This window comes from Balaenoptera ricei, chromosome 3 (assembly GCF_028023285.1).
Source record: "Balaenoptera ricei isolate mBalRic1 chromosome 3, mBalRic1.hap2, whole genome shotgun sequence".
Classification (NCBI taxonomy): Eukaryota; Metazoa; Chordata; class Mammalia; order Artiodactyla; family Balaenopteridae; genus Balaenoptera; species Balaenoptera ricei.
In genome coordinates, this window is record NC_082641.1 from 117,334,792 (window position 1) to 117,359,848 (window position 25,057).

Here is a 25,057-nt window from a genome sequence, read left to right on the forward strand (position 1 = left end):
GTGTCATTTCTTCAGTTAGCAATTCTTACGAAGTAGGGCATGGGTATAGCACCAGACCCCAACAATATAATTAATGCTGGTAGGCAGAACACACTCCAAATCATATATAACAAGAGACAGAGACTGTTCAAAAAGAATGTAAAATTGAATACAATTCTTTTGGTAAGCCACTGTTCTGATTTTTGACCATGAAAAAATGAGCTACTTCAAACTCACAAAGCCTAATTTTCCTAGGAAATAGTTTACCTCTGATAGCCTCTAATGGTGGTACTATCTTAAAGAGTCTGGGATGTTTGGGGACATTCTTGTGTTTTAAATCTACACCTTAGAAAGTATCACAGGGAATTCCCTGGCCATCCAGTGGTTAGGACTCAGCATTTTCATTGCCATAGCCTGGGTTCAATCCCTGGCTGGGGAACTAAGATCCCACAAGCGGGGCCCGGCCAAAAAAAAAAAAAAATCACAAAAAGGGATTATACTGATGCAGCTAGAAAATCAATTCCTGGTTTACCTAATACTTCTTATTCAGTTATTCTAATAAGACACAATGAACTCTCCTATAGGGTTGCTGAGATCCAAAAATAGGGAGTTCCCAAATTATTTGCACTGTACTCTTTACTCAGCCCACAGCAATCATCTATTTATATTAATGAGTATACTCCTTATCATTTATTTTATTTTATTTCTTTATAAATTTATTTATTTATTTTTGGCTGCGTTGGGTCTTCATTGCTGCATGCGGGCTTTCTCTAGTTGTGGTGAGCGGGGGCTATTCTTTGTTGTGGTGTGCAGGCTTCTCATTGGGGTGACTTCTCTTGTTGCGGAGCACAGGCTCTAGGCGCGCGGTCTTCAGTAGTTGTGGCACGTGGGCTCAGCAGTTGTGGTTTGTGGGCTCTAGAGTGCAGGCTCAGTAGTTATGGCACACGGGCTTAGTTGCTCCGTGGCATGTGGGATCTTCCCGGACCAGGGCTTGAACCCATGTCCCCTGGATTGGCAGGTGGATTCTTAACCACTGCGCCACCAGGGAAGCCCCTCCTTATCATTTAATCACAGCTGTCAGCTCTGGAAACACCTTTGCTAAGGGAAAGCCTTTAAATACTGTAAAACTTGTAGTATTGGGTTGACAACCAAGAATGTGCAGTGTGCTCACAGTTTCAGTAGGACAATGGAAGGTAAACTGTGGGCTCTAAGATCCATGTAGGGCAAGTGGGAGGACAAATCACCCCAAGGAGAAATCTATTATATAAGAAGATCTAAAAATTCTGCATACTCTTAAATTTTTTAATATTGTTTTATTTTATGTATACATTTGCATATAATAAAATGCTCAGATCTTTAATGTTCTTTTATGTTCAGTTCCATGAGTTTTGACAATCGAATATATGTACCTCTGTAACCGCCACCCAAAACAATATATAGAACATTTCCATTACCCCAGAAAATTTCCTCGATCCCTTTCTTGGCAAATCACCTCCTCAACAAGAGCACTTTTTTGACTTCAAACACCAAAAATCAGTTTGTCTGTTTCTGGACTTCATATAAATGGAATTGTACAGTTCATATTCTTTTGCATCTTTCTTCTTTTGCTTAACATAATCGTTTTGAGATTCATCCATGTTGTTAACTGTGTCAGTAGTTCATCCTTTTTTTGTTATTGTAGAACTCCGTTGTATGACTTGTCATAATTTGTTATCCCAGTCGCCTGTTGATGGACATTTGGGCTGTCTCCACTTTTGGGCTATATACAAATAAGGCTGTTATGAACATTTATGTACAAGTCTTTTTGTGGACATATCTTTTCATTTTTCTTGAGTAAATACTTAAGAGTAGAATTGCTGGGTCATATGGTAGATGTACGTTTAATTTTATAACAAATTACCAAACAGTTCTCCAATCTGGTTGTATCATTTTACACTCTCACCTGCAATGAGAGTGACAATTGCTGTACTTCCTTGTCATCATTTATGGTTGTCAATGTTTTTGATTTTAGCCATTCCAGTGGGTGTGAAATGGTATCTTGTTATGATTTTAACTTGCATCTCCCTGATGACCTATAAATTCCAAAGTATTTGAAAATAACCCTTGGTCAAAGAATGTATCACAGGGGAAATTAGAAACTATTTTAAACTGAAGGAAAATGAAAAACAAAACATAACTAAGTTGTAAGATACAGCAAAAACAGTGTGTTTTAAATGCTTTATTACAAAGTGCTTATATTGGGAAAAAAAGGAAAAGTGTAAAATTGGTGATCTAAGCTCTTACTTTAAGAAGCTAGAAAAGAACAAATTATATCCAAAATAAATAGAAAAAAATAATGAATATAAATCAATAAAATAGAAAATGGACAAATGATAGAGAAAATGTAAGGTCAAAAGTTGGTTCTTTGGAAGGATTAATAAAACTGATAAATCCCTGGGACTTCCCTGATGGTCCAGTGGTTAAGACTCCATGTTTCCACTGCAGGGGGCAGGGGTTCGATCCCTGGCAGGGGAATTAAGATCCCCACATGCCACGCCACCAAAAAAAAAAAAAAAAAAAAAAAAAAGATTAAATGCCTCAAATAGCATTTAAACAGAATAAAAATGTAAGACTAAAATAGGCATATATTTTTTAAAAATTGATAAATCCCTAGCAAGATTTAGCAAGAAAAAAATAGAGAAAACACAAATAACCAACATCAGGCATACAAAAAGGAACACCATTATATATATATATATATATTTTTTTTTTAATTTAATTAATTAATTAACTTGGCTGCATCGGGTCTTAGTTGCAGCACGCGGGATCTTCATTATGGCATGCGGGATCTTTTGTTGTGGCACGCGGTCTTCTCTCTCATTGTGGCCCCAGGGCATGTGGGATCTTAGTTCTGCAACCAGGGATGGAACCTGCGTCCCCTACATTGGAAGGGAGATTCTTAACCACTGGACCACCAGGGAAGTCCCTGGGGACCCCATTATAGATGCTACATATAGTAGAGGAAAAATAAGATATTATGAATAACTTTATTCTAATAAATTGGACGACCTAAATGAAATGTACAAATTCCTTGAAAAACACAACTTATCATAATGGACACATACATATGAAAGAAATTAAATTTATTATCAAACTCTTTCTGCAAAGAAAACTCCAGGGTCAGATGGCTTCACTGGTGAATTCTATCAAATATTTATTTAATGAAGAAAAAAAACAATCCTACACAAACTCATTCAGAACATGGAGGAGGAACACTTTCCGATTTATTTTATGAGGCCAGAATAACGTTGATATGAAAAGTTGACAAAGATATTACAAGAAAAGAAAATTATAAACCCTTATCCCTCATGAACATAGATGCAAAAATCTGATCCGTCTTTGATATAGCAATTTCATTCCTAGGAATTTATACCAAAAAGCCCTCTTAGAGTTGTACAAAGATCAACTACAGAATATCCACTATAGCAGTATATTTTTTTCACTATAGCAATATATTTTTTTAAATTTATTAATTTTATTTATTTATTTATGGCTGCATTGGATCTTCATCGCTGCGCCCGGGCTTTCTCTAGTTGCGGCGAGCGGGGGCTGCTCTTCATTGTGGTGCATGGGCTTCTCATTGCGGTGGCTTCTCTTGTTGTGGAGCACAGGCTCTAGGCGTGCGGGCTTCCGTAGTTGTGGCACGTGGGCTCAGTAGTTGTGGCTCGTGGGATCTGGAGCGCAGGCTCAGTAGTTGTGGCACACGGGCTTAGTTGCTCTGCGGCATGTGTGATCTTCCCGGCCCAGGGCTCAAACCCGTGTTCCCTGCATTGGCAGGCGGATTCTTCACCACCAGGGAAGCCCTGTAGCAATATTTTTAATGGTAAAAATTGGAAACAACTTACATATCCCCCAAAATGTGACAAGTTAATTAAATATGGTACATTTATATGATTGAATATGTAGCAATTAAAATATAGTAGAAATATGTCTTGACACAGGAAAATTCACCATATGTTGTTTATCTTAAAAGTAAATTACCAAAACTTTCAGGTGCTTTCACCACACACACAAAAAATGAGGCAATAGAGATGTAGTAATCATATCACTATATTTATGTATATCAAATCAACATGCTGTACACCTTAAGTATATAAATTTTTTTTAAAAAAGGTAGATTACCAAATAGTATAATGGCATGACCCTACATTTTCAAAGAAAAATATGTATATATATATAATGGAAAAACACTGAAAGGACATAAGCCAAATGCCAAAAATGGTTAATCATTGGATGATGGGAGTATGGTTGACTTTTATTTCCTTCCTTTTGCTTATCTGTATTTCTTGCAACAAATATATATTACTTTTTAATACAAAAAAGTTATTGCTGAAGAAAATTTTTTTTTTTTTAATTTTTATTTATTTATTTATTTTTGGCTATGTTGGGTCTTCGTTTGTGTGCGAGGGCTTTCTCTAGTTGTGGCGAGCGGGGGCCACTTTTCATCGCGGTGCGCGGGCCTCTCACTATCGCGGCCTCTCTTGTTGCGGAGCACAAGCTCCAGACGCGCGGGCTCAGTAGTTGTGGCTCACGGGCCTAGTTGCTCCGTGGCATGTGGGATCTTCCCAGACCAGGGCTCGAACCCGTGTCCCCTGCATTAGCAGGCAGATTCTCAACCACTGCGCCACCAGGGAAGCCCAGCTGAAGAAAAATTTTTAAAAATCTGACCAATGGGCATTTTTGTACCTCTCCCATCACAGTTCTCAGGAAGAAAAGATTTAGGACTTTGGACTCTTCCTCTTCACCTTCAACCTAAAACCTATGCATCTTGGGCGACTGGACACAGCTTTTCCCTCCTTTGACTCACTGGGTCCATGGTGGCCCTGCCCTATGGGTCCAGCCTCTACTCAGTAGATGAGGCAGTACAAGTTTTGCTGATGATCTATTGTGTGACTTTTGGCAAGATCCTTTTCCTTAGGGGCTCCAGTTTCTCCTCTGTTAATCGATGATCTTCAAGGTCCCTTCCAGACAGAGGAAAGAACAGATTTAGAATCAGAAAACCTTGGGGGAGACTTGAGAATGTGGGCATCACCTCCCAGGAAAATATTCCTTATTATTCTTCCGTGTTTCCAGTGTCTCCAGACAGGTAAAAAGCACCTCCCAGCCCAGGCCTTATAAAACCAGTGAGCCTTATATTTCACTGGTCCTGGTGCAGGGCTCAACACAGAGTAGTTGCTCACTGAACTAGCTTTTTGCCTCCATCTTCTAAAAACAACCCCAGAATAGGTTTTCTAAGCTTGCTTTTGATGGTGATTTGAACGCAAGGTTGGTTTTAATTACTGGAGCACACGTTTTGCAAGTTTTTTTTTTTTTTTCCCTGAGGTAACAGCTACAGTGCTTATTTGTAACAATTTACCAAGCAGAGCACTTCTCCTGACGTGCCAGTGGCTGAGACATTCAAACTGTCTCTCAGCTGGGGCCTTCGTCGGAAACACCATCTCAGGGCTGCCTGCGGCGTGCTTGTACAACCACATTCCCGCAGGTGCCCAGGCTGTTGCCACGCGGCTTCCAGAGAGGGATTTGACGAACCTCTCGACTTAAGGGAAGTCCCAGCTTTTCCACTGTGGAGCCGTGTGACCTTGGACAAGTCCCTTCCTCCTTCAGGAACATTGCAATGGACCTAAGTGCTCTTCTCGGGTCCGTCTATGCTCTGGGGATGGTTGAGTGATCTGAAAAACATTCGCTTTTAACTTTTATTGATCTCAGATGTCACGCGAATGAGGGACCACAGGTAAAGGACTCAAGGGTCGTAGCGAGGGAGCTTCTGCGACCCTCACCACAGGTCTCGCGAGATCTCCTCCTTGCGCTTCGCGGCGTCATCGTCTCGGCGGCCGTGGCGGCGACGGCGACAGCACGTAAGGTACTCACAGGGGCGGCCCGTATCCCTCCGCCGCCGGCGCGGCCCAGCCCTCCCTCCCCGGCCCGCCAATCCCCGCTCTCCCGACCTGCCCCTCGGCCTGGGCCCACCCCGCGCTCCGCCTGCCCCACCCCGGCGGCGCCGCCCGCCCGCGCGTCCATCGGTCCACCTGCAGCAAGCAGTCCCTCCGACCGTCCGACCCAGAGGCGCCGGCCGAGCCCGAGGCCTGGGCTCTTGCTCCCTGGCGGAGGGATCCGCGGCGGCTGAGGAGGCGGCGCTGAGCCTAGAAGGAAGAGGCAGCTACCGCGGTGGCGGCGGCGGCGGCGGCGGCTCGGGCGGCAGCGCATAAAGGGGCCGCCGCCGGGTGATGCGGTGACCCCTGCGGCAGGCTCAGGAGCCGAGTGGGCCACGGCCCCAAGTCCGTCCCGCCGGACCCGCGCTCCGGAACTCCCCATCTTCTCCGGCCGACCCGCGATCACCGAGGCGGCCTCGCGCCCCCTCGCCCCTTCCCCGTCCCTCCCCTGCCCCTGTTCCCGCCCCGGGGGCCGCCTCCACCCGCCTCCCACGATGGCTCTGAAGAGAATCCACAAGGTAAGCGGCCAGAGGTCGGCTGTGGCGGGTCGGGCTGCCGGGCGGGTCGGCTGAGCAGGCTGCGGCCTGCACTTCCCGCCGTCGCCTCCGCCGGGCTCGCAGCTTCTTTGGACCCGGCTGCCGGCGATGCCCCGGCCGGGCTGCCTTCACACCCCACTCCCAGTGATGGCGCCCACGGAGGCCCGGGCGCGCTGCCCGCGCTTAGGCCGGAGGTATGTTCGCCGGCTCAGCGTTCCTTCCCGGTCTCCTCTCTAGGCCTCGCGTGGTATGGAGTCCCAGGGCCTCTCCCCGGCCTGGGACTGCTGTGCCAGAGGGCCATTGTCCGGCCGTGCCGGGAGGGGGTGCTGGGACTGGGGCGTTGGGCGGCCGCATCGACGGAGGTCGAAAAGGCTCTATGCAAAGGCTCTATGAGAGCTCTATGCTCTCTGCCCATAAACCCCCTACCCCCACCTGCCTAGGCTCCCTCCACAGAACCGCTTGAGCTTGGGGCCCTTACCTCAGGCCGACTGAGGAAGCCTTTTTGTCCGATCCACAAATATTTCTGGAGTTCACTTGCCTCTTAGCGGCCGCACGCTTCGGTCCGCTTAACTCGTCCTGAAACTGTTAAGAGTAAGAAGTTCAGGAGGAAATAAACATGACTTTTATGAGGCAGGAGGGAAGTAGAGGGAGAAGCGCTTTATTCCTTGAGGTTGCCAAATGTAGTCAGAAACTGACACTTCAGTTTGCAAGAATGGATTTAATAGAAAAGCTGTTAAATTGTCAAGGGTAGAGGTAGAAACCTGAACATTGAAAACCACTGGAGAGAATTTCATAAAGTTTCCTTTTACATTCTCTTCGCAAAATGGATTTTAACGCTTAAATTAGGTGATATGTTCAGGGATATCCTTTTAATGTAGAAGGTATTTTGCTAGCTTTTTTCATTAGAAAGGATTTCTTTGCCCTTTAAGATGAAGGGTTATTTATTTGTAGTTGCCTCTACGGAGGTTTTTCTAATATTGCTTCTGGAGTATGGGTTTAGCTTAAAGTTTAGGGTTTTTTTCCTTCCCTCTAATATTGTAACCTCCTATTACCTCTCACTATCTTTTTTTTCTTCTTCTTCTCAGAAGTGGGGAAGCGGCACTGGTGATTTTTGTTTGGTGTTTCACTTGGCTACTTGGAGAGGCTGTATTAAACCTCTAGCCAGTAAGAAGTAGATCCTGGGATTATCCATCCTAAAGGATGGGATAGAGATGCAAGGGGAAGAGAACCAATTTTCACCTTGCCTTAAACTCAGTGAAAATGCAGGTTTGGTCAATTTAAACACCTCAGGTCAGCAGCTTGTCTTCGTTGCATTCTTGATCAAAGACCTTTAATGTGGAATTAATCCCAGTGGTTACTGTAAATTAGGTTAGATCCTCACCAACTTCTTTTGACTTTGATTTCTATCAAATGAAAAAGGGCAGACTTTAGACAGAGTAAGTCTACTAAAATGAAGCAGGTTATTTGTTAAAAGAAGCTTGAACTTTAAGCAAAGATCTCTTAACCATTTAAGGGGCAGGAGCACACTGAGGACAGGTCTTCCAAGTAAATAATACATATGCATTTTTAAGGCTTTAAGGAGTTATGAGATTTTAAAGACTAATTGAGAAGTTATCAATTTGAGGTTATACGTGTAGAAGATTGTGGCCTTAATTTTAAAACCTGAAGAAGAGTGAGTATAATGTGTTACCACTTACAGATCAAGAAATGTAGCCTTTAATCTCTACTCTGGTATGTATGTTATGGAGGTTTTTTCAGAGAAGGAAATAGCACTTAAAACATGCATTTTAATCTTCTAATATCCTTGCCTCCAATAATATGATTTCTTTTGAATACTACATGTTCTCTAGATTTTCTCTGAAAGATGCCCTTATTAAAATTTTAATAAGGAAAATCAAGTGTAGACAATGATAATTTGAACTTTTAAAACTCAGTATTAACCTTTTTTCACCTGATTTATAACCTAGAGCCATCCTCAAAGTATGGCTCAACTTCTGAGACTGCCAGGGATTAGAAATATAAAATTTATTTTTGGTGTACATACTAGTCATAGTCAATAAGATTGTGAAAACAAAATGGAGATTTTTTTTCCCCTAACTTTTTGTATGACACCAATTTTAAATTGAATGCAGACTTGGGTAAGACCAGTCCTATCTCACCCTCAGCCCTAGTAATGTATCTGCGATGGAATCCCCTAATTGGCTTACATAATTCATCTTGGTCTTGAACCTTCCCAGTTACTATTCTCTGAGAAGATAGTTCTGCTTAGATACCTCTCAACTTCAGATATCATGAACTACTGCATCTGGGTTCTAATAAAATTTTGTTAAGAACAAATACTTTTGACATGTGGCATCTTTAGGAATTCAGTATCTTGTGTTTCATTGACAGAGGGAAATAGTGTTCGGTGAATCTGACAGTCCTTTAAATGCCATGACGTTTTTGGAAAAAGCTTTTGATGGACTTTATTTTGATATATACTTTAAGGTCAACTGACCTATGCTTTAACAGAGTTTGCCAAAGAGGTTTCATTTTGAACATCCATTGTAGTTCTGTGCAGGGATTGGGACTCTTTGGGATTGTTCGTATCTACACCAAATGGCCCCAGCCTGCTACGTTTAGAGGTTTTCTGCTGACATTATCGGTCTTCAGCTTTGATTTTGATGCTTTGAGTGTCTGCCTCTAGCAGCACCACCCCCAGCCCTTTTCCAGTTGGCTGCGTCTCATCTGTTGTGGGCTGGGAAACCAGATCACTGAGCTTATTAAAATTATGTCTAAAATAAGATCCAGTAGGCTCTGAGTGAAGAGGGCTTCATGTGTTCTGTGAACTGTGTGGTCTGACTGATCAGAGACCTTTTTTTACTTGCTTCCTGTTTTTCTTCTTTACCTTTGTTATACAGATGCAGGAAGCTTTTTGTTGCTCTTAGCGTGCCATAATATTGAAATACAAGGTTAATTTCTTTATTTTGAGGAAGAGTAAAAGGCTGAATATCATGATTCTGTGAAGAATTGAAGACAGACCAAAGTTAAGATACTAAAAAGCTCTTAACAATGATAGTGCCTTGTTCATTTTAATGGTGTCGTGCTAGTTATAGATAACATTTGGAATACATAGCTTTAATGCCAGGACTATCACTTGATTTACTGTATTTCTGTGATTAAAGGTCTTAAGGCCCCTGAAAAGCCCAGTCAGTCAGTTAATTTTCCAATAAAATAAAGATTTCAAACTCTGATGGCTAGGCAGGTAACCAAAGTGAGCAAAGAGAATTGGAGGGAGCTAGAAATTGCATGTGCTATTAGAAGAGGGCAGCTGCTATTCAGCTCCCTCCAAATGTTGCTATTGCCAGGATCTGTGCCCAAAGTTGCCAGATTTTTTTTTTTTTAAGGGAGGCCACAAATCCAGATTTTTGGCAGCCAGTTCAAATTAAAAACAACAACAAAACGAAAAGACACCACCACACTTTTTTGTAGATTGGTAGGCACCAGTTTAATATATGAATTAAAAATAACCGAAGATTGAGGTTCAGCAAGTAACCAGGAGTGTAAGTATTAAATCATTTAAACCATACTTTATCTTTTTAAAAGTGTCAGAGTATTGTTTTATGTAAATGGGTACAATTAAGTATCAGTAGTTTTTTGTAAACTTCTAATTAACTTCTTTGGTGAAGTTTTGTATGGTTATAGTCATAGGAAAAGCCAATTGAGTAGATGCATTGATCCCATGGTAGAAGTTTACATCTTAACTCTTAACTTCATGGTGATCCTGTTTCATGTTATGAATCATCTTTCTGTAGACTACATACTTTCAAAATGTCTAAGATTGCCAGTTACCAAAGGGTGATTTTTAAGGATATGGGAAAGGAGTTGTAACATTGTAACAGTACTAATTTTAATTTAAGATTATTTTAAAATACTGTACTAGAAGTGTGATATCATACATTGCATTAATCTTATCAGAGGTAAGGATTCAGTGAATTCCAGTCAAAATGATGAAACAAATTAGCAAACAGTCTTGAGTATTTGGAACTTCAGTATAATAAATGGTTGACAGAAGATGACTGTTTGAATTAGTTTTATCTTGGAAAGCGGACATCCATTCTTTTATTTATTTATTTATTTATTTACTTACTTATTTACTTATTTGGCTGTGTTGGGTCTTCGTTGCTGTGCATGGGCTTTTCTCTAGTTGCGGCGAGTGGCGTCTGCTCTTCGTTGTGGTGTGTGGTGGCTTCTCTTGTTGCAGAGCACGGGCTCTAGGCGTGCGGGCTTCAGTAGTTGTGGTACATGGGCTTAGTTGCTCCACGACATGTGGGATCTTCCCAGACCAGGGGTCGAATCCGTGTCCCCTGCATTGGCAGGCGGATTCTCAACCACTGCGCCACCAGGGAAGCCCCAGACATACTGTCTTACTCCAAAAGATAAGCTTCTTGAAATCTCAGGGAAGATTTTTTTTTTTCCTTTAGAAAAGGATTCTTTGTTTCACAAAGGTTCATTGAATTGAGAAGCTTTCTTTGGCTCTTCTGGGTTGCTATTTAAATGTAATTTAAACAGCTGTCATTAACTTAATAAATCTAGGGTTTTTTTTTTTTAAAGTCTCCCAGTGTGTATTACTGTACTGCTGACTGACAAGGAGGAAGTTTTGACAAAGTCCAATTCTGGATATTTTAGTCCAGAGAGAGAGGGCTGCTAAAATATCCTAGGCAGTTCCCAGGATAGGAATACCTGACTCATGCCTGATGCTGCCAGCAACCTCTGCAGCCTCATCCCAGAAATGAAGGCGCACACTTGTTTTTTTCTGTAGAAATAAAAGTTTGGTGGTTAGGTTCCCAGACTAACCTTCAAAATCATGTTAAACTATGACATAGGAAATAAAGTACCATTTGTTCTTTTGTCTGCACAGTCAAGTGAGATTTTAAGTAATAGAACCATAAAATTTTAGCATTGCATCACCTCTCAGAGCTACTGTCTGAAAAGACCATGTGACTTAGTAGGGCTGGATAAAGAACCTAGGTTTTTTGACTGTGCCCAGTGTCTTTTCTGGCAGGCCCTATACTTGTACCTAGTTGTTAGGTATGTAAATCCAGAGGATGCAATCTTTTTCTTTTGTTTGAACAATTGGATATTTAAACTATGCCCTGGAACCAGAAGATCTTTTTCCTCAACATCTCTTCTTATTGTTGGAGAGGTGTCTATGAATTCCCTTAAAACTATGTAGATTTTTTGGGGGGAGGGGGCGGGTTTCAATGTTTTAATTCCAAAACGCAGAAAAATAAGAAACTATGCAAATTTTGGATGTTCTGTCCTCCATATATCTTTCATCACAGTCAAATGGGTTTTTTAATCTCTCCAAAAGACTAAGAATCACTGTCCCGTCTCCTTAAACATTCTGTTTTAATCTCAGTAGGTGACCCAATTACCTATTCTGTAGAGGAAATAGAAATCTGTGTGAATTCTTTCAAATTTCCTTTGAGGCCTTTAAAAAGAAAAAGAAAAACCAAACCCCACAGCTACCATCTTTAGAGTACCCACTCTGTATCAGAATGACTGAATCTTCTGAACAACCCTATGAAAATTCTGTTCTCCCCAGGTTAGAAGAGAAAATGGAGATTTGGAGAAGTAAACAAACTTGCCTATGATTATATGGCTATGATCGGAAAAGCCAGGATTCAAGCGCATTCGATCTTGACTACGGAGCCAGCCATTGCTCCAAGTATACCTTAGTCATTGCTCTTCTTCCCTTTTGTCTCTGAAGAAGCTATACTTTACCCATTGCAAGCTAACTTTTACTTTTCATCCTATTCTTTTTGCCAGGTCCTTGCTCTCTAGTAATTGTCCCTGCTCTCCTAGTTCTAATCTCTTCTCTGACTCTCCTAAGCATCCAAACTTATCTAAGACTTTCCTCATCCTAAAAAAAAAAACAAACAAAAAACAAAAAAACTTTTAAACTCCCCTTTCCCCTAGAGCTGATTCCTTTCCTTCCTCCTCTTTATCCCTTCCATCTCTGGCATTTCCAGTGCCAAAATTCTTGACAGAATAGTGTCTATTCACTGTTCTGGGACTGTTCAGTAAGGACACTGATGATTACTTAATTGCCAAATTCAATGGATACCTCAGTTTTGTAACACTTTGTGTGATTATTGCTCACATTATTACTCATTTCCCTTAACTTTTGATAAACTTTCTCCTCCTATCTCGTATCTAGTGTTCTAATAAAGTTAGTATTTCCTAATGTTATTAGAACACTTTTCAAACTAATATTTATGGATACAAACAAAAGTTCATGAACTAATGCATACTTGGATTAAAATTGACAGTACAAATGGCTGTCAATTAGGTAAGCTAATTAACATAATCAATATATAATATCACAAGCACAAAAATAGGTAAATTACTTAAAAACAAAATATATTAAGATGAAACATTATTCATTGTCATTTTGCTATAAAGTAACAAACACCTAAAGAATAGTATTTTAAGAAAATGAAAGGGATCCTCATCAGGTGCTGCATTAAATGTGTTACTCTTGGGAATTCCCTGGCAGTCCAGTGGTTAGGACTCCACACTTTACTGCTGAGGGCCTGGGTTTGATCTCTGTTTAGGGAACTAAGATCCCACAAGCCCTGCGGCATGGCCAAAAGAAAAAAACAATGTGTTGCTCTGTATTGTTTTCATTATAGTATAATGTGAAAATTTGTTTCAGGCAGGTGCACTGCAACAAAAGAAAGAATTAAAACTGCATGTTTTGCAATATTCATGCAATTAGGCTGCTACCAACATTATTAATTGTCTCATGGACAGACAGATCACCTAATTAAAAAAAAAAAGTATATGCTTTGCTCATGTTTATTTTAAAATAATCTGGTTTCTCGGGCTTAAGAATCAAAGGACTCTGCTTTTCATTTAAAACTTCCATATTCTAGCTATAAGTCCATGGGGAATGTAGAAATATTTAGTATTCAATAAGCTTTGATTAAATAACTTCTCAAATATATATTGAATTATGATAATAAACAGGATAGATCACTGAAGTCAGGTAATACCCATGGTTAAATGCTGTTTATGCATCGGAACACAGATATAATTTGCTTTGTGGTGTGCAAGTTTCTTGAGGCAAATTACTACTTTAAATTCGTGGAAATATGTAGTATTTCTTAAAGACGTATTAAAAGTAGATAAAATTTAGGACAAAAATATTGCCATCTTTATTCCTATAATACATGTTAGTGTCTCATGAGAAATATTAGTATCATTGAAACAGTTCTAATTGATCTTTCTCAGAATTATTTTCCTTTAGTCTTTTTGCTTTTCCTTATGCCTTCTCAACCCACCCCCTCCTCCTGAATTCTTTCTTCATCCTTGGAAATCCAACAGACCGCTTCTCTGTGAAACATGCCCCAGGCATGCAGGCAGTAGGGTTCTGCTGTAGAACTGTTTCTTAGTATGTAGACATGATTGATTATTACCCCCTCTAGACTGAGCTCTTCTGGGCAAAGTCCCTGTCTTACTCATTATATTCCCAGTACCTGATGCATAGTAGGCATTCAGTTTTTGCCAGCAACATTTAATGAATGTCAACAGCAAGTGGTATGGTGGAAAAAAATAGTAGGATTTTGGAGCAACATGCCTACTGAGTCATGTTCTAACCCTGTGGCCTTAGGCAAGTTACTTCACTGATTTTTTTTTGGCCTCAGCTTCCTTGCCTATAGAATGAGGATAGTGTCACATACCCTGCAAGCCTGTGGGGGATGAATAGAAAGAAAATATGGACCACATAAAAGATAGTTTGTTTTTTTTTTTTTTTTAATTTTTTTATTTTTATTTATTTATTTATGGCTGTGTTGGGTCTTCGTTTCTGTGCGAGGGCTTTCTCTAGCTGCGGCAAGCGGGGGCCACTCTTCATCGCGATGCGCGTGCCTCTCACTATTGCGGCCTCTCTTGTTGCGAAGCACAGGCTCAGACGCGCAGGCTCAGTAATTGTGGCTCACGGGCCTAGTTGCTCCGCGGCATGTGGGATCTTCCCAGACCAGGGCTCGAACCCGTGTCCCCTGCATTGGCAGGCAGATTCTCAACCACTGCACCACCAGGGAAGCCCTAAAAGATAGTTTTTAATATTAATTACCACTGGCTTAACTGCCCAGTAATGTTGACCCATGAAATTGGTAGAATCTTGAAATCTTAGGTGTCAGTGTTAAGTGTTTAGCATTTCACTTCATTGGTACCCCAACCAAAAAAGAAAAGGGAAAAAAATATACCCTGATGTTGTAAAGTGATGTTTTATATTTCTAAATGGAAAAAGGGACTGAGTTCCAAATATTTTCTTCAACAAAGTTCTAACTATTGTTATCTTAATACGTTTCCAATAAATGTGATATTTTTGTAAGCCTAGACGTGAAAACAATTCTCTTAGCATAATCTTGTAATAGAAGTATCTGCCGCTGTCCTTTGAGCATGTCCCTGCACCACTTGTAGAACATCAGTGCCTCTATAAGTGATAGCACTCCTTTGCCAACTCTTTAAGGGCGTATAGCAGATAAAACATTTGAAATCAAAGCTGAATTTTACAGAAGCTGCAGTGGTAACAGTTTAGAAATAGGTTTCTTAAAATAATAGTATGCTAATGGGAGTGAGTGATTTTCTTTAGATTAAATGTCCTCATTTATACCATCTGTATTAGTTTCGTAAGGCTGCTGTAATAAATTACAAAAAACTGAGTGGCTTAAAACAACAGAAATCTATTCTCTCACAGTTTTGGAGGCCAAATGTCCAAAATCAGCATACCTGCAGGGCACACTCCCTCTGGAAGCTCTGTGGGAGGATCCTTCCTTGCCTCTTCCAGCTTCTGGTGACTGTAAGCATTCCTTGGTTTGTGGCCGCATCACTTCAGTCTCTGCCTTCATCTTCACCCTACCTTCTCTGTGTGTGGTCTTCTCTTTTATCTCTTATAAGTACACTTGATCTTACACTTAGGGCCCACCCACGTAATCCAAGATAATCTTATCTCAAGATCCTTAATTTAATTATGTTTACAAAGACCCTTTTTCCAAATAAGGGAACATTTATAGGTCCAAGGAATTAAGATGTGCCACATACCATTTTAGGGACCATCCAATGCAGTATACCGTCTAATCCACAAATTCTAATAAAGTGACTGCTGTAATTACGTTTGGGCTTTTCTGATTTTGTTTTTATCTTTCTGAAATTTTGAAACAATCTCAAACCTACAGGGAAGTTGCAAATACAATACCTAGAACATCTTTTTCTTTAACCATTTCAGAATAAGGTGCCAACATGATGACTCATCAACCCCAAATACTTTAATGTGTATTTCTTACAAAATGGACATTCTGCTACATAATCACAGTATAACCATCAAAATTAGGAAATTTCCATTGAGATACTACTGCTATCTAATCGTCAGACCCCATTTAAGTTTTGCCAGTTGTTCCAATAATGTCCTTTATAGGAAAGAATCCAGTCCATAGTTACTTGTTGCATTTAGTTATCTATCTCTAGTTTTCTTTAATTCCTTAGTCTTTCCTTTGCTTCATGACCTCAGCACTTTTTTAAAATTAAAGTATAGTTGCTTTATGACCTTGACACTTTTAAAGATAAGGGTCCAGTTATTTTGCAGAATGTCTCTCAGTTTGTGTTTTTCTGATATTTCCTTGTGATTAGATTTAGGTCATGCATCTTTGGTAGGAATGTCACAGAAGCATTGCTGTGTCTCTCTCTACATCCTATCAAGTGGTACATGATTTTGGTTGGATTCTTTTCATTCCATCCTGTCAGGTGGTATACAATTTCAGTTTGACCCATTACTGAGAATTTTCACTTCCATCACTTGATTAAAGTGATGTCTACCAGGTTTCATACTGTAAAGTTACTCTTTTTCCTTTTATAATGAGTAAATAATTTGTCTGGAGATGCTTTGAATATATGTACTTCTTCTGTTTTTACTCGTTATCTATTGCTGCATAAGAAAATACCCTAAAACTTAGCTGCTTAGAACAATAAACATTTATTATCACATAGATTCTGAAGATTGGGAATCTAAGAATGTCTTAAAGCTGGGTGGTTCTGGCTCAGGGTCTTTTTTGAGGTTGCAGCCAAGCCGTTGCCGAGGGTTGCAGTACTCTGAAGGCTAGAGGATCTCCTTCCAAGCTCACTCCGTGGTTGTTGGCAGATCTCAGTTCCTTGTGGGTTGCTGGACTTACAGACTCATTTCCTCCCCACGTGGGTTTCTCCCACTCAGAGCTGCCTGAGTGTGCTTAAGACATAGCAGCTGGGTTCCCTCAGAGTGATCTAAGAGAGATAGAGCATCCAAGTGAAAGCCTGTAGTATCTTTTATAACCTAATCTCAGAATCGACAGGCGTACCATCACTTCTGCCATGTTCTGTTGGCCTCACAGATTACCCCTGGTACAGTGTGGGAGGGAAGACTGCACAAGGGTGTGAATACTAGGAGTTCAGGATCGTTGGGAGCCAACCTGGAGTCTGGGTGCCACACTGTTACTCAAAAATTTTAACTTACTCATTTTAAAGTTTATTTGTATGGACTCATGATTTCCTATTTTATTCATGTGGGTTATAATAATTTATTATCATTTACTTTAATCCTCAAATTGTCCCCAATTTGCTTTTTTCCCCATCATTTGAAAACTTCTTTAAGTTCTGGCACAAAAAGATGTTTCCTGCATTTTCTTCTACTTTCCCTGCTCTAGCTCTGTAATCATCTATTTTTCCAAGGATCCCTTGGTCTTTTTAGTGGTGAATGGTATTTAGAAACCAAGATCTGGATGCTAGGTATGCTCATTGCTTTTGGAATCTCACTGTTTCCAGACTTTCTCAGTGTAATCAGTGGATGTAGCTAGGGGAATATGTGTATGTATAGATTTACTTTTCTCTCTATATGTCAAAAACCATGAGTTCACACCGGTCCCTCTAATTCCAGTCCAGTACCAAAGGGTTCACCCCGTATTTTTTCCTTTCAATATTGGTATTCCTTTTCTTACAGTGAAAAACCTGGCTTCTGTTAATGTATTTACTCATTTGATCAATTCCCCTGTGTATAATCAACTTCCCATTGCTGTGGCCCACCTGCATAGATACAATTCTTTGTCCCCCTCTCTCCTAGGGGTGCCCTTCTTAACTCTGTCCTATCTTGGACATCCTGCACTGGGTCATGCCCATTCCCCTGTGGATAGCCTCACTATTTTTAAAAAACAAATTAAAATATAGGACTTGTTTGACATAAATATTTAGATTAAAAACTGTTTAAAATAATAATGCTAGTTGTTACTTAAAACACATATGGAAAAATCAATCTAGTGATTGTGACCACATAGCACTTTTCCCAGTTAGGGAATATGGCATTTTCTATAGCCCATTTTTGGAAAAAACTAAAACCATAATTTTAGTTTAGTGTTATTCTTATGAGACAATTTTGATAATTCTAGTAACCTGTATAAACTAGTCTCCATTCTTAGAAATAGTTGGAAAGAACCATAATTTAAAGCCCCGAAACTTAATCTTTTATTATGAAGTATTTTTATGTCTACAGAAAGTTTTAGATACTGATGTGACCAACACCTAGGTACTTACTATCCAGTTTAAGATTCAGACCTACCTAATTTAGCTTCAGTGTTAAAGTTTAGTCAGGAGCCATGGCTTCTCTTGGTAATTTATGAGCTTGGGATCTTTGCATATATTTAGAAATATTCATGTTTTGATAAGGGTACATTTTTATAAGTAATGGGGAATTACTTGTGAAATCTCCCCTACTTTACCTATTGCATCAAGGCAATACTATATCATCACTGAGTTTAGTAGTAGGCTAGATTCCTGTCCATTGAAAGGTTATTTATACTTTAAGCATTGTGTTTCACTTTTATTGACTAGAAATAATAAAATCCACTTTGAAGTAATTGAGCTTACCAGGAGTATATCATACATGCTTGTGAGCTCTTTTTAAAATTGTGGATTGCCATGATATTTATATCCATTTCAAGGTTGACTTGAAATCATTTCCCACATATTTAAAACACTGATTAAATTGGTTTAAAACAGAAATTTGAATTCCTTTCAAAGAGAAATAGTTATACCATTTATTTTTATCACTACAGGGCAAATCTCTAATGAATAAAAATTTGTTTAACTTACAGTGACAATCGCAAAACATGCTTATGCAGTGTTTTTTTTCAGTATATGTAAGTCTTATTTCAGTTCCTCTATTGTTGAACCTATAACTTGATATGAAAATTAAATTGTATGAGGTCACATGCAACATTAATACAAGGTTAAGAAGATTGTTCAGACTTTGAGGAACAACTTGAAGGTAACAATGTATTGTCATTTGGATCATGAACATGACTTGATCTAATCTGGGAGTGTGAGGTAGGACCACCAGTGTGGCACTCCTTTTACTTTTATAGTAAGTATTTTCATTGTCTTCTGGCTTCCAGTATTGCTGTTAAGTCCAAAACTATTCTGATTCCTGATCCTATATATGTGACCACCTTCCTTTCTGGAAGCTTATAGATTTTCTTTGTCCCCATTGTTGTGAAATTTCATGATGTTTGGTGGTGTAGGTCAGTTTTCACTTATTTTGCTCAACATTCAGTTGGTCTTTTTGAGTCTTTTTTTTTTAAATATTTATTTATTTATTTATTGGCTGCGTCGGGTCTTAGTTGCAGCACGCGGGATCTTTCATTGCGGCACACGGGTTCTTTGTTGCAGCGCGTGGGCTTCTCTCTAGTAGTGGCATGCAGGCTCATTAGTTGTGGCACGTGGGCTCTCTAGTTGCAGCACGCAGACTCCAGAGCGCGCAGGCTTTGTAGTTGCAGCACATGGGCTCTCTAGTTGTGGCGTGCCAGCTCCAGAGCGCGTCGGCTCTGTAGTTGTGGAACGTGGGCTCTCTAGTTGTGGCGTGCAGGCTCAGTAGTTGCGGTGCACAGGCTTAGTTGCCCCTCGGCATGTGGGATCTTAGTTCCCTGACCAGGAATTGAACTGGCGTCCCCTGCATTGCAAGACCGATTCTTAACCACTGGACCACCAGGGAAGTCCCTGAGTCTATCTATATGGATTTGCTTATTCTGGACATTTCATATAAATAGAATCATACAATATGTGACCTTTTGCTTCTTTCATTTAAGCATAGAGTTTTCAAGGTTTAGCCAAGTTGTATGTATCAGTAGTTAATTCCTTTTTATGGCTGAATAATATTCCATTGTATGAATTTACCACACTTTCTTTTTCCATTCATCAGTTGATGGACATTTGGGTTGTTTTCATTTTTTAACTATTAAGAATGATACTGCTATGAACATTTATTTTAAAATTTTTGTGTGAACATGTTTTCATTCCTCTTGGATATATACCCCAGAGTGGAATTGCTGGATCATATGGTAAATTTATTTTTAATATTTTTAATTGTTTCCTTCTAAGAATTTTATAGTTTTAACTCTTACATTTAGGTCTTTGATCTATTTTTTCCAATTTTTTAATTGTTGTGAGATACATATAAGATTTACCATTTTCACCATTTTTAAATATACAGTTCATTGGTATTAAGTATATTTGTATTGTTGTACAACCGTTACTACTCCATCTCCAGAACTCTTTGTTTTTCAAAACTGAAAGTCTGTACCCATTAGACAGTGACTCCTCATTTCTCCCTAGCCTTTAAGCACCCACCATTGTACTTTCTCTCTCTCTGATTTTGACTGGGTTCCTCATAGAAGTGGAATCATACAGTATTTCTCTTTTTGTGACTGATTTATTTCACTTAGCACAGTGTCCTCAGGGTTCATCTATGTTGTCAGAGTTTCCTTCCTTTTTGAAGGCTATTTACTATTCCATTGTATATATATACCGTATTTGCCTATCCATTCATCTGCTGTTGGACACTTGGGTTGTTTACACATTTTAGCTATTCTGAATAATTCTGCAGTCAGCATTGGTGTATCTTTTCAAGACCCTGATTTCAGTTATTTTGGGTATATACCTAGAAGTGGAATTGCTGGATCATATGGTAATTTTATTTATTTATTTATTTTTTATTTAATTAATTAATTAATTTATTGGCTGCGTTGGGTCTTTGTTGCTGCCTGTGGGCTTCTTCTCTCTAGTTGCCATGAGTGGGGGCTACTCTTCATTGCGGTGCACGGGCTTCTCATTGCGGTGGCTTCTCTTGTTGCAGAGCACCAGCTCTAGGCACGTGGGCTTCAGTAGTTTCAGCACGTGGGCTCAGTAGTTGTGGCACGTGGGCTCTAGAGTGCGCGGGCTTCAGTGGTTGTGGCTCGTGGGCTCTAGAACGCAGGCTCAGTAGTTGTGGCGCACGGGCTTAGCTGCTCTGCGGCATGTGGGATCTTCCCAGACCAGGGCTTGAATCCATGTCCCCTGCATTGGCAGGTGGATTCTTAACCGCTGCGCAACCAGGGAAGTCCCCGGTAGTTTTATTTTTAGTTTTTGAGCAGCTACCATATTGTTTTCCACAGTGGCTACACCATTTTACATTCCCCCTCCCCCACCACCGTGACGCATAAGGGTTCCAACTTCTCTACATCCTCACCAACATTTACTATTTTCTGTTTTTGTTTTTGGTTTGTTGGTTGGTTGGTTGGTTGGTTGTTTTAATAGTAACCATCCTGATGGAATGAGATAGTGGCCTTTGATCCATTTTTAAGTTAATTTTGTATATAGTGTAAGGTAGAAGTCTAAGTTCATCTTTTTCATGTGAGTATCCAGTTGTCCTCGCACCATTTGTTGAAAAGACTGTTCTTTCCCACACTGAATTGTTTTGGCAGCTGTGTCAAAAACCAGTTGGCCATAGATGTATGGGTTTATTTCTGGACTCTCAATTCTGTTCCATTGACCTATGTCTGTTCTTACGCCAGTACCATACTGTCTTGAATACTGTCGCTTTGTGTTGTTTTGAAATCAGAAAGTGTGAATCCTCCAACTTTGTTCTTTTCCAGGATTGTTTTGGTTTTTTGGATCCCTTGCATTCCCATATGAATTTTAGGTTCTGCTTGTTGTTTCTTTTTTTAAGAAAAAGGCATTTGGAATTTTGATGGAGATTTCGTGGGATCTGTAGATAAATTTGGGAAGTGTCTGTACTAGTTTTCCTATATTTTCTTTTCTTTTATCCACTTTTTGAAAGACTTTCTCATTCTCAGAATGTTTGCTTACTTGTTTGTTTTAAGGATTCTGCTCTTGTTTCATAGAAGTAGTAGCTTTTCTTAGCTTTAAGCATATCCATGATAGTTTTTCTTTTGTTTTGACTTTTTCTTCTTCCTTCATGGTCTTTGTCTTCTCCTGCTTCTTTTTTTCTTCACATTATTTTGGTCTTTATCTTTCATGTTGAAGATGAATCATGTTGAAGATGGCCAGTATCCTTCATTGTCAGTTGTTTATCCTTATTTTAGAGTAAAACACTGATTAAAGGGTCTGAGCATGTAGGGGTGAGGTTTGGCAACTCTGGGACTTAATTTATGGTTTGCTGGCAGGGCTGTTTCTCCAGATGAACCACTGGTGTCCGTGAATTGTATAGATCTTTATCTTGTGCTGGTCAGTTTTTCTCGAGAAGAATCTTTTAATCTCCTGCCTGGAAGGTACAGGCAAAGCTTCCAGTGTTCTCAGGACCGTTTGGAACAAAGTGTGTGTGTAAACATTCGCTTAACCTTCCTGATTTCCATACGTCATCCATGCCATTGACTGTGCTTAGTGTCCCTCAGTCCTGAGAACTTATGTTGTATCCTTTCTGGAGAACAGACCTCTGGTTTGCGTGGATGCGAAGGACATTCACTGGTGGAATCAAGGAAGTGATCTAGATATCACTTTTAGTTTTAAGTTTTAAAGTTTTATTTTTATTAGTTTTAAGATTTGTACCCATAAACAACATATAATACTGTTTTGGATGTTGTCAAAATTTACATAGACGTCTTAGAAATGTATACATTTTAAATAACATGCATTTTCAATGAATACAAATATGCCAACAATATATTTTAAAATTGATTCCCCCTATAATAGACATTTGTTTCCAAGTTTTTGCTACTACAGATACCAAAGCATCAATATCCCCATACAAATCTCTTGGTGCACATAGGTGAGAGTTTCTCTTAATAGTCAGTAGAATGGTTTGGTTATAGAGTCTGAGGCTTTTTATTTTTGTAAGGTAATGCCAAATTGTGTGGCAAAGTTTTTAGACACCCAACTATAGGATATGAGAGTTTTTAATTACCTTTTTTTCTTTAAAATTTTTCATTGTTATAAATATAACACACTATATAAAAGTACACAAAACAGATGTCTGATAAACTTCAGTGAAATTTTCAAACATATCCAGACATTGAGTATTCTATAACATATCACCATGTGACCCATCACCCATCATTTTGTGTTTATTCTTGATTACCTCTTCCACCCTTACTGGATTATTTTAAACCCAATCCCAAATGTCATATCATTTTATCTGTAAATAATTCAGAATGTATTACTGAGAGAGAATGCAGTGGTTCTCAATGGGGGTGGTTTTGCCCACCAGGTGATGTTTGGCCTTGTAAACATTGTTAATTGTCACAGCTGGGAGGCTACTGGCTGCTACTGGCATCTAATAGATAGAGGCCAGGGAGCTACTGAACATCCTACGATGCAAAGGACAGCCCCCCACAGCAAAGAATTATCCTGCCCCAAATGTCAGTCGTTTCCCAGATTGAGAAACCCTGAGATAAGGAAGTCTGAGGTACTTTCAATGGTTCTTCTGGAACACATGCTACTGTATTACACCAAAATTTATATTTCTAGGAATTGTAACTCTGAAAGAACAAGCACTTGAAAAGTCATAAAATGCAAAACCCCTGTGGATCTTACTATCTTTATGTAGCTGATAAAAGTATCAGACATTTACATATGTTTTATTTTTATTATTTTTAAAATTTTATTTTATTTATTTATTTTTGGCTGTGTTGGGTCTTTGTAGCTGTGCGTGGGCTTCCTCTAGTTGTGGTGAGTGGGGGCTACTCTTCGTTGCCATGCGCAGGCTTCTCATTGCAGTGGCCTCTCTTGTTGTGGAGCACGGGCTCTAGGCACATGGGCTTCAGTAGTTGTGGCACGTGGGCTCAGTAGTTGTGGCTCGCGGGCTCTAGAGCACAGACTCAGTAGTTGTGGCGCATGGGCTTCATTGCTCCGCGGCTTGTGGGATCTTTCTGGACCAGGGCTTGAACCCATGTCCCCTGCATTGGCAGGCGGATTCTTAACCACTGCGCCACCAGGGAAGTCCCTACGTGTTTTTTAAATAGTTCGTGATTTTCTCCTAGATCAATATGTAACGTTTAAAAATGGCTGCTCTCTTTAAATTTAGCTAAGATGGGTAGGTGATTATTTACCTTATTATTGAGGTTTTAGGTAAATATTTATACCTGCTAAGATTAAATATTATTTGGTGTTATAAAGGACCTTGGGCAAAATGCTGGGATGCCAAATCTGAAGGGATATGGATCACTTGAAATAAACTACTTTTATCATGACTTTACCCCTTGACAGTATTTTAAAATATTAAAAATATTTCTCTTGGGCCAGTAGCTTTCAGTAGCAGGGTAGTTTGGGGGGGAGGTTGTGTGTGTGTGTGTTTGTTTGTTTGTTTTAGTATTTAGCAAAATTAGAAATTTGGTATTGTTTTGCTGAGAAACTGGTATGGTGATAATTGTTGGAAGGATCTATTATTGAGCCTATTATCTTTAGAGACTACATAGGGGTATTTATCAGTCAGCTTTGCTGTATAACAAATGACTCCAAAACTTAAAACAACAGTGATTTATTATTTCTCAGGATTCTGGATTGACTTGGCGGTTGTGTTTCATGTGTTATCAGCCAGGGTTATCCCTGTGGCTGTGTTCAGCTGGCATCAGCGTTAGAAGATCCAAGAAGACCTCTCTCACATGTCTGGGGCCTTGTTGCTGACTATTGGCTGGAATGTGCTCCACTGCCCCCCAAATGGCCTTTCCAGCAAGATAGCCTGGACCTCCTATGTGGTGGCTTAGAGCTATGAAAGAGCAGGAAGAAAAGCTGTCAAGCCTCTTAAACACTAGACTTGTAACTGACATGGTGTCATGTTTATTTAATTTTTTTTGGTCAAGCAAGATCCAGGCCAGCTGGGATTCAAGGGGAAGGCAAGTAGACTACTTCTTGATAAGAGGAGTGGTATGTTCTTACAGGGAGGGGAGAAATTGTTGGCATCCATCTTTGGAGATTACTTACTGCAGGGGAAGTTGTAGTAAGTTTTGTCTTAGTACTAACATACTTCTTGGATAAGGTCACCTGTTAAAAATTTAATTCTGTAGTAGAATTTTGCTTCTTTGGATTCATTAAAAACAGTTCTAAATGGTTGGGTAATATTAAGTTAACATTTTTTCCAAATGTTAATTCAAAGAAATTTTTTATGAAGATTTGTTTGGCCAGTCAACAGGAGGAGGGAAGAAGGGAAGAGTGGAGGGTAAGGGAAAGGCTTGTTGGATGTGAAATCTAAAAATGTGATTGTTTTGAGGAGAAGTATAACCATTTACTTGGAGCTTT

General features: G+C 39.7%; 1 protein-coding gene across 2 annotated transcripts in view; it reads left to right on the forward strand.

Annotated features, from left to right (window-relative positions):
• The first annotated feature begins 5,986 nt into the window (after window positions 1–5,986).
• UBE2D2 (ubiquitin conjugating enzyme E2 D2) overlaps window positions 5,987–25,057 on the forward strand; it is a 58,677-nt gene continuing 39,606 nt past the window's right edge. The window contains exon 1 of one of the 2 annotated variants that reach the window (XM_059917236.1): window positions 5,987–6,466. In XM_059917236.1, coding sequence (XP_059773219.1) covers window positions 6,443–6,466 — 24 coding nt within the window. In that variant the 5' untranslated portion in view covers window positions 5,987–6,442. The remainder of the gene's footprint in view (window positions 6,467–25,057) is intronic. The other variant, XM_059917237.1, reaches the window with a different exon arrangement.